The 11549-nt window shown below is 32.4% G+C and overlaps 1 protein-coding gene across 1 annotated transcript; it reads left to right on the plus strand.

Moving 5' to 3' along the window:
• Positions 1-388: 388 nt before the first annotated feature.
• Positions 389-1333, plus strand: LOC106311416. Its single transcript, XM_013748601.1, has 3 exons — positions 389-526; positions 807-1130; positions 1265-1333. Exons 1-3 carry the CDS (start codon positions 389-391, stop codon positions 1331-1333), a joined length of 531 nt encoding a protein of 176 aa, XP_013604055.1.
• The last annotated feature ends 10216 nt before the right edge of the window (positions 1334-11549 follow it).

The following is an 11549-nucleotide window of genomic DNA, read 5'->3' on the forward strand; positions in this document are numbered from 1 at the left end:
TGATTCCGAACTTATGAGAAGTAGGGCATGACTCGAACTTTTCCTAGTTAATAATAAAAAAAAGTCTAAGAATAAAAGTCTTAACACATGTATAACTGAATCTCTGAACACTATATATCCTAACTACATATATATGCAAGAAAGAATAAGCAGTCAGTTATTAAGTAGTGTGTAAGCTCACGGGCGCAATTACTAAAGCCCTGACTTTCTTCAAAAAATGTCATTTTTCACTGCAATTACGCAATTCATTCTCTCAAAAGAACTGTGACTCTCTCACTCTATATATATATATATATAGAGAGAGAGAGTCAATCTCTTTCTCTCTCTATACTCTCTCTCTCTTTTATATATAGTAACATACATAAAAGCTTAAAGAAGAACAAGAAGAATGGAGAGGAAAAGAGAAATAGGAGAAGGAAGCGCATTGTCGTTGAGGGAAAAGCGAAACCTCAGGGAGAAAGAGCGACGGACGCGTATGAAGGATCTCTTTTGTTTACTCTCTTCCCATGTTTCTCCCACTCGTAGGGTCTGGATCTCTCCCCTTCCTAGCTAGTCTCTCTCTTTCTAATCTCTATATAGCACATTATATATACATGGACTTTATGTGCATATAGTTAGGTAGAAATTTCATGGTAGATGTATTTCATAATACGTATGTGTATGACTTACAAACAAGTGATGCTCATAGCTAGCTAGGACTAGTTCCGTTTGTGTTATATTGATTATAGACACATTCATGCAAAAAGAAAACATTTGAGTAATATATGCGTGTGTGTGTGTGTGACTTGTTGTATTGGCACCAGCAGTTACCAGTGCCTCAACTTATAGATGAAGCGACATCATACATGATCAAAATGAAAGAGAATGTAAAGTATTTGAAGGAGAAGAAAAAATCATTGTTAGGAGGAGAAGTACCCGGGAAGCGCTCAGAAGGATCTTCGTCTCTTTTGCCAAAACTCAGTATTCATTCACGCGATTCGATCATAGAGATGAACCTTATTATCGATGTTAACATGAAAAGATTAATGTTACACGAGCTTATGAGAGTTTTTGAAGAAGAAGGAGCTCAGGTTATGACTGCTAGTCTCCAGAACTTGAATGATAGAACCGCGTGTACAATCATAGCCCAGGTCTGTATGAACACATCCACGCATAAACGCACATGCATGTGTCACGTTATTTTGATATAGATATACACACATATAGCTAGTTTTGAACCCATTTTTATTATATACGATTTAATTGTCTAAATGAATATTTGCAGGCTTTCATATGCCGGATCGGCATTGATCCATCAAGAATAGAAAAGAGAGTGAGGGATATCATCTTTTAGTATGTTTTAAAGCATTAATTCACAAGTCACTGGAAGAACGATACACACATTTCAAAAAGGCTGATCTATACACAATTAATAGAAAGATTAAATTTTTTAGATTTAGATTTTGTTTACACCTAACTTGCCGGGATAAGAAATTGTCGACTTACATTAATATCCCTAATAAGCTGCAGATTTATATATGAAACGGAGGTATTGATTGTTTGAACTAGTTTTTGGTTTAAATTTTTGGTTTTTAAATTTGGTTTTAGATTTTTAGAATTAGAATAACTATCCACTTATATCTTTTTGTTGAGATAGAAAAATTGTGCATTATTTACATTTACACAATGTAGTCAAATAGTTATCATACTTTAATCAGGTAGTAATGAAAGTGTTCTTCAACATTTCCGTTAGATATTAATTTAAAACAAAAAATAATTAATAAAGGTGACAGAATTTGCTTTACTAGCAGAGGCTTAATTGATTTTGTTCAAGTCGGTGACAAAAAAAATATCTTACTTTTGTGTTTGGCATTTGATGCTTTGAGTATGCAATCTTAATTAAAAAATTCTTATTCTAGTATTTAAGAATATCTACAAAAGGTCGTATAATCAATGATGTTTTATTGTATAGAATCTCGATCTCAAGAACACACAAGAACTCAAACTCGAACTCGTTTATTAATCTCACAATGCTTAAGAAAACTCTCTCAAAAATTTAAGCTCACAACTCACACATTATGCTACACATTAGCATCTCCTTATATATAACTCATAATTTCCTAAACTCATTAGGTAAAACACAAATAGATAATTTCCTAATCCTATAAGATTTTCCCGAACTAGATAGGATTAGATAGCTTGCTCTTTAAGCTATCAAACTAACTTCAACATTCTCCCCCTTAAGCTTGATCTTCACTTCCAATAAGTTATGAACTCCCATAAAACTTCTCATCTCTTTGAACCTGATCCGTCCAAGAGATTTTGTTAGAATATCAGCTTTCTTTTCACTTCCTGGCACATGATCAACTTCCACTTGTTCATTCTCAACGCACTCTCGTATAAAATGAAACCTTCTATGTATGTGTTTATTGCGTCCGTGAAATACCGGATTTTTCGTGAGCGCAATGGCTGATCTATTGTCAACACGTATGGTCACTTTCTTACACTCTTCTCCGACGACTTCACTGAGCAATTCCTGAAGCCATATTGCTTGTTTAGCCGCCTCAGTCGCTGCCATAAACTCCGCTTCGCAGGATGAGAGAGCCACAATCTCTTGCTTTGATGAACACCACGATATAGGGCTTTGATCAAGGTAAAACACGTGACCTCCCGTACTTTTACCATCGTCTTCATCCACATTGTGTGAACTATCACTATAGCCCACCAGTTCCACCACTGATCTCGTGCGAGTATAGGTGAGACCATAAGAAGTCGTTCCACGCAGGTATCTTAATACCTGTTTTAAGGCCGCGCCGTGTGACTCCTTAGGATCCTGCATATACCTGCTCAATACTCCAACACTATATGACAGATCCGGACGCGTATGAAGTAGGTATCGAAGGCAGCCAATGTTTCTTCTATACTCTTTCTCGTTAATGCTCCTTTCTTTAGCTAACTTTGAAAGTTTCAGGTTCTGCTCCATAGGTGTATGCGAGAGATTACACTCGCTCATGCCCGTCTCTTCTAGGATCTTCATGGCATATCTATCTTGTTTCAACAATATTCCTCCTTCATGCTGACATACCTCAGTCCAAAGATAGTATGTCAGCTTACCAAGATCACTCATATCGAATTTAGACGCATCTCTCGTTTAAACTCCTCTATAGAAGACTTTGATGATCCTGTTACTAGAAGATCGTCCACATAAACCACTACAACCAAGAGACTTTCTTTCTCGACTCTTCTGTAAAGAAGCTTCCTTTGAACACCTTGTGAACTTTAATTCCCGTAGAATCTGGTTTAGTTTAGTATTCCAGGCTCTAGGTGCTTGTTTTAGTCCATAAAGTGCTTTCTTCAATCTATACACCTTGTCTTCTTTTCCAGCAATCTTAAATCCTTCTGGTTGAGTTACATACACCTCCTCCTTTAATTCTCCATGCAAGAACGCAGTCTTGACATCGAGATGATGAATTTCCCATCCATAAGCAGCAGCCAACGCGATCACCAAACGAATTGTTTCAATTCGGGCAACTGGAGCAAACACTTCCTCATAGTCAATACCATGTCTCTGTACATATCCCTTTGCCACTAAACGAGACATGTGTTTATTAATGCTACCATCGGCGTTTCGTTTGATCTTAAATACCCACTTTAGACCAATAGCTTTCATTCCCTTTGGCAAGACAGCGAGCTCCCATGTCTTATTCTTTTCTATTGAAGCGATCTCATCTTTGCAGGCGTCAACCCATACCTTCAGTTCCTTGGCCTCATTAAAATCCCATGGCTCAACGTTTATGAGAATAAGAAGTCTCTCACACTCGTTCTCATGGAGTAAGACGTAATCGTCTAAGTATGATGGAGCTGTTCTTATTCTTGTTGACCTTCGGGGTTGAATGTGAGCTTCATCGTGATCGTCATCTTCACTACTATATCCACATCGTCTTCTTCTATCGTCTCATTACCCTCTTCAGTAATTCTTGGAGAAGTATCCTCTTCTTCTCTTAATCGTTTGATCTCAATAGTGAGCTCGCCGTCATTGTCACCATCCTTCAACTCACTCCAGTTCCATCCTTTGTTTTCTTCAAACACAACATCACGACTAACTATGATCCTTTTACTTATCGTATCAAACAAATGGTACACTCATATGTTTTAAAATACTTCTCGTCATCTCCAAGAGTGTCCGATTGCGTCTCTCAACTACTCCGTTCTGTTGAGGGGAGTATGGTGCAGTCATGTGTCTCTTAATCCCACTCGCCTCACAGCAAGCTTGAAATTCAAGTGACATGAACTCTCCTCCTCTATCTGTACGGAATGTTTGTATTTCCGTCTTTGTTTCTTGTTCAGCAAGGCTCTTGAATCTCTTGAATTTTTCAAAGGCTTCACTCTTGTCTTGTAACAACATTGTCCACATATATCTAGAAAAATCATCAATGATGACAAATACATACTTCTTACGTGCTGGTGTCGCAGGAGTGATGGGACCACACAAATCACCATGAACAAGCTCGAGAGGTCGTGTGGCTCGGTACGCGGTTTCACTTGGAAAAGATTGTCTAGTTTGCTTTCCTAGCAGGCATGAAACACATGTATCTTTGTTGATCGTTATTCTGGGTATACCTGTGACCAGCTCCTTATTTATCATCATCTTCATTGTGTCGACGTTGATATGGCCAAGTCTCGCATGCCACTTAGATGACTCTGTTGATGTTGTTGTTACTTGCAGACATTGATCGTTCTCGGTTTGTAGGTTGACTTTGTACAGTCGGTGTCTTGATCTCATCGTTCTTATCATTAGCTTCCCAAGTCGATCATAAAGATAAAGTTAATTATCCTTCATTCGCACTTCACAGCCTGCTTTCGTAGCTTGTCCAAGACTGACTATGTTGCTCTTTAAGTTTGGTATATAGTATACGTTGTGTAGTATCTTCTTTTCTCCACCATTAAACATGAACTTAATAGAGCCTTTTCCTCGTATGTCAATCCTTGAGTCGTCTCCAAATCTGACATTTCCCGTTATCTTCTCATCAAGCTCAGAAAAGAACGATCGATTTCCACTCATGTGGTTGCTAGCTCCATTGTCAAGGTACCATATGTTGCTTGTATCCGAGTCGGCCTCGAAGCTATTTGGATTTACCTTCTGCTCGTTTAGATACACAACTTCGTTTATCATTAGTTCATCTGCTTCATGAGTCTCATCTTCCTTCTTTTCTATAGCTTCTTGGAGCTTAAGCAATTGATCGGGACAGTCGGCCACAAAGTGACCAACCTTGTCGCAGCGGTAACATGTGATTTAGGACGCGTCTCTTTGCTGGTTTGAGCCGTTATAGTACGTGCTATAACGACCACGGCCTCGACCTCTCCAGTTTGAGCGACCGCGGCCTCTTCCCCTGTTACCATTGTAACCTTCTCGTTGTGTCTCTGTATCACGTCCTCTGTTTTTATTAACATCATGTTGCGATTCTGAATTCGCCTACATCAATTTGCTATTATCTTCTTCTTGTTCATCTTCATCCTCAGCTATTCTCTCCTCGTATGCTTTTAATCGCCCGACAATATCCTCAAAGCTCGTTGTGTTGAGATCAAGGACTTGTTCCAGAGATGCAACGATATGAATGTATCTCTTCCTAGGTAAACTTTTCAGAAATTTCTTCACAAGTTTCGCCTATTCAATAATTTCACCAAGAGATGCCGATTTTGAAGTGATCTCCGATAGCTTTCCCACAAAAACATCAACTGTATCTCCATCCTTCATCTTAAGTCTATCGAACTCAGCCATTAGGGTTTGTAATCTCGCTTCTCGTACCCTGTCAGCTCCCACATGTCTTGTCTTGATTGCATCCCAAACTCCCTTTGCTGTATCAAGATCACCGACCTGAAGTGTCAATGCTTCTGGTATAGATTGAAACAGAAGAGCAATGGCCATGTTATTTTTTTCTTCAGTTTTGCTTCCTGGATCAATGGTTTCCCATACTTTATTTACCTTGAGAGCTATCTTCATCCTCATTGCCCAGACGGTGTAATTCGTAGAAGTAAGCATTGGAAGCTTTATAGAAGATGGTCCGCCATCTTTGTTGCTTATCTCGTGGTCTTTCGTATCAGCCATGATAGTATCCGTTGTATGCTTCGTTCGGAGATGTCTGGATTTGATATTATAGTGATCTTTTGCTCTGATACCAAATATAGAAATACCAAATATAGAATCTCGATCTCAAGAACACACAAGAACTCAAACTCGAACTCGTTTATTAATCTCTCAATGCTTAAGAAAACTCTCTCAAAAACTTAAGCTCTCAACTCACAACTCATAAGTTATGCTACACATTAGCATCTCCTTATATATAACTCATAATTTCCTAAACTCATTAGGTAAAACACAAATAGATAATTTCATAATCCTATAAGTTTTTCTCGAACTAGATAGGATTAGATAGCTTGCTCTTTAAGCTAAAGCTAACTTCAACATATTGCAATATTGATATACGATTATATTGATAAGTACAAGATCGAAATTTGTTCTTCCTATCGAGGCTTTCTCTACTTTCGACGGATGGATGAAACTCCGTTGTGTAAAAGAAGAATGTCCATGAGATCTACATAGAAATTCATGGTGAACTTATTATCATCGATGGCTATTATAATGATGATTTATTGTTCATCAGCCTTCATTTTCAAATAAGATGTTTGTAGAAATCGAAAAATGAAGCGATTATGATTATTATTTTATGATATGAAAGAAGAAATATGTTTACACAAATTAATCACATGTATATTATTTACGGAAGAGTACAAAGAAAAGCCAATTAAAGATTTAAGGTTTTATTGACTAACAAGATCCAATGCATCGTAAAATGAAACCAATTACTCACTTTGTAATTTAATAATTACTCGTATCTAAAATTAGAGTATGTTTCATGTTTGATTATTCCTCTGTGGGAATAATACCAAAAAATTCGCTGTCATAATTAAGAGTGTTTGACATTGGTTACTAAAATTGCGAGAATTTTCTCTGTGTATCATATCCCCTATATATATATTAGAGAAATATTTAAAAATTTATACCTTGTAATTTGTACTAATTAAAAAAGTGTTCTGCAGAGTTGTCACGTAGTTGGAATGCTAATTCTTCTTACGTATCAGGTTGAGAATCAATTGAGAATTTTGTTAGTCCAAAATTAAATTGTTAAGGAATGTTATATTATATAGTATATCCATTATAGACCATTCAGTTATCAAATTGAAATTATTATATATTCTTTTCTTAAATAAAACTTACGTAATTACCTAATGTGATTAAAATATACATGATAATTAATGATTTTAAATAATAAAGATTTGCTAACAATCTATATATTTTTTTATCATTTTTTGTTTAATTATTTATTATTAAAATAAATTACACAATTACATTAATCATATAATAAATTTAGATTTTTTTGTATATGTTGTATTTTAAATTTTTCAAAACGAGTATAAATTACTAAAATTGTTAAGAGTCTCACTTAAACTTTTGTGATCAAGGTTTAAAGTTTTTCTATAATAAGATACAATGATTATAAAATCATATGAATAAATAATTTTATTTTAATAGGTGTTTATGTTTATATATATATATATATCATATCGTTTAAATTAAACTATACATCATATGAAAATACATACTAATATTTTGATATTTGCGTTGCGTTGAAAATACATGGAAAAATTAATATTTTAATTTTGAAATCTTCATTGTTTTTTCAATATGATTATAAACTATTGAAACCACTAAACATTCCGCATAATCATAAAATCATATGAGTAAAAACCTCATTTAATAAATTTCCACATTAAAAGTATATTATATATCTTTGTTAATATCATTTAAATTTAATTATATATCATATATGATACATAAAATTGATTGTTTTGATTTATTTACCCTAAAAAGATTGTTAATAAATAAGAGCGGTCGTTTGATTTATATGCACACACCAATTTATTACATAATAGTAACTGATTTTTAGTTATTTAATATATAATTATTATTTTATTATTTCATAATACACAGAAAAACATAAAATAAATATAAAATATTTATTCTGCACAAGACGCGGATCTTAACCTAAGTATGTATTTCTATTAATTTTAAATCTTAAACATTTTCGAAATCTCAGACCAAAACAAAATACCAAAATGAGAATAAACTCAAAAATCAATATTTATATCGAGCAATAACCAAAATGAAAAAAAAAACGACACAAAAATGAAAGAACTATTGAAGATAGATAGAATTGACACGCGAACGTAAACTTCTATAACTATAATTAACTTTTAAATTGCTAAATCATGATATAAAACCGAGCTAACATAGTTTCATTGTAACCAAATAGTAGGCCTGAGATTCTTCGGCCTAAATGTTAGGTTTTTATGCGATTAATAATTTTTTAACCTAAAATATTTTTAAAAAATGAGATTAGCTCATCAGTAAACAAATTATGTAATTAACAAAACAAATTTTATAAAATTATTGAAGGGCCAAAACTATTAATTCGATCAAGAGTATAAATTTTATTTTTCTATACGATATTTCTTAAATAATTTTCATAAAAATTTATCCCAGCGCATGTCTTATCCTCTTTGGTATCAGAACATCGAATCAACCATTTCAATAAGACTAGTTTCCTTAAATGTAGATGATTAAGGAAAATATCTGGATATTTGATAAATCCACTATTGAAGTTGTCCGTAAACAGTATGTAGCATTTATTAGGGATTTTTGGTATATAATTTCGTGGCCAAATTAGCAAAAATGAATGATACGTCCGACAATACATTGAAAAGTGTATGGCCAGTACATGACTTATGTGGACAAATTGATAAATTCGTGTTAAGTAGGCCGATACTTTTTTCCATATCGCTATCAATAATTGGTGGTTCTATAATTTTAATAGTACAACACTAAAATTTTAAAATTAATTTGTGCTCTAAGTTTTTTGTTTTTCTAGTATGGAAATCAATGTATGAAGAAATAAATAAAAAACATGCGGAAAACCACCAAGCCTAAAATTAACACTTGGCGAAAAAAATAGGTAAGACGACTAGACGGAATTATATACAGATGGGGAAAGGCGACGTACAAATGAGGTTCTTTTATTTCGTTGCGGCTAACATGTTTTGTAGTATATGTTTTTTTGAAAAATCATGTTTTCCATCTATAATTTTATAGCATTCTAGTTCGTGATTTATGGTAACGTAAGTATTAAAATTTAAAATAATTTATTTGATTATATATATATATATATATCTTTTTGATTTATTGTCCAGAAATAATTTCAAAACTAAACATGATTAAACTGAAATAGTGAAATTGATGGCCTATCATAAAATGATTTATGCATGATATTTATAAATGAAAACAAAAGACGGAAAAATATCACATAATAATTGTAAAATTAATAAACAATACACAATTCCAATTCGGAAGAAAGAACGAATTTCTACTTATATTGGCGGTTGGAACGTTACAAATTTTTCCGCTTTCTATCACTGCTAAATTTCAAGAGAATAAGTATTTTATGAACTACTAGGATCGGTCCGCCCTACGGGCGGGATAATATTTTGAAAATAATGAAAATAGTTAGACTAAATATTAAATATAAATTGTTATATTTTAAAATATACATATTAGTTAAATTATGTATATATTATTGTATTTGGAGACTAAATATACACCATAGTATCTTGATAAGTATTTCTTTTATGGTGCCATCACATCATTTTGGGTAATTTTATGGAGTTGGATGAATCTAAATAATATCGTGAGGAAATAGACGAACTTGTAATTATAGATTAAGTAAACATTTTATGAGTAAAATTTATTATTAGGTGTTAATTATTAGTCGTGTAAACCGAAAAAAATAATATTAAAATATCGTAGCTTGACATGTTGGGCAGCTTAAATTTGATATAAACCAATCAACGATGCACTGATGGTGAAAGATATGGTTGCATGGCAATTCGTTGAATTCTCTTTGCTTACAATATTGTTAATGCATACAACGCAGAGTTCATATTCTTTTTAGGTGTGAGTGTCCTAATATATACATCTGAATCAATAATTACACAATATTTTGGAATATTAGATGCACCTCATAAGTTATTATATGATAATAACTTCCATAACCACGGCATAAATACCCAATTAAGAATAAAATATAAGCTAAAATAAATAATATATATATATATATATTTAAAACCCAATAAAGCATTTGACTGAAATAAATAATATATAATGATCAAATCTTAGGGTTTTTTTATGTTTTTTCGTACTCAGTATATATTATGTGTTGAAGTTGAAAAAAATGACTATAAATTAATAAGCTGTTAAATTCTCACCGAAATTTTGTGATTGATGTTTTGATATTTATAACATAATACAAAAGAATACAAAAGTGTACAGAAAATAGTTTACAACTAAATATTTATTATATTAAACTAAATAATTATTCAAAATTTGATATAAATATTTGCATTGTATTTTTAATATCAATTGTTAATTAGTAAAACAATCACCCTTTTCAAGATTTTTATCTATATATATTGCTTTCTATCGAAATATACGAATGACTATTTCTACTTAACAATATATATTTAAAATTTGTGCAAACTATTTTTTTTTTGTTTTTTTTTTAATATTACTATTATTATTTTTAGTTATAAGTATGTTTGATTAGTTTATGTTGTATGGATTATATTTTATGAGGCTATGTATTACACCAGTTGTGTCGACTTATTTGAAACCAATGGATTATATTTTTATATAACGTTTTTCAAAAATATAACGTTTAGTTTATAGGGATGATTTTTTAAGCAATTTGCATATGTTTCCATTGGTTTTATTTTTTTTTCATAATATTTAAGAACCCAATAAAAAATAAATGCTAACCTTTTGTATTAACTTTTATTGCTTTTAAAAAACTTCTTAATAACTGGAGAAGGAATTTGATATATTGCATGTGAAATTGTAGAATTCTGAAGTTGATTTGTTTTATAAAATATATTGGTTAACGTTTTGCATATTTAGGGATGTCGTTTTTGACGTTTGAGTTTTCTTTATCTTGTCATTACAAAATATGTTATCGGAAAAACATTTTAATCTTTTTATCCATAAGCTACATTCTCCTCATGTATTATTTTCGTATACTAAAGTTGACTCCTTCATTACGTCAGAAAATTTGCTAATCGATATAACATATGAAACTGAAAATAAATAGCACATTCAGATAATGTGCAAACTGTGTTGTAAAGTCTGATAGTATTATTGTTCTTTTTGGCTAAAATATGTTAATATCATTGAAAAATGAAATATGAAACTACAAATGTAAGAACCTAATCTAACTGAACTCCATGGCAAAAATAAAGAAAAAACAGGAAGCCAGTCATGCACTTCTGGTTGATGACTCTAAACATACTTATGACATTTATTGACTGCTGGTTGTGAAGAAAGTTGTTGCGTTTGTTGCGTTGACGCCATAGAAGAAAAATTGCAGCTTGAGCCACCACAGTCCTCATCGTTTTAGGAGCAGCTG

Source organism: Brassica oleracea, chromosome C8 (assembly GCF_000695525.1).
Source record: "Brassica oleracea var. oleracea cultivar TO1000 chromosome C8, BOL, whole genome shotgun sequence".
Lineage (NCBI taxonomy): Eukaryota > Viridiplantae > Streptophyta > Magnoliopsida > Brassicales > Brassicaceae > Brassica > Brassica oleracea.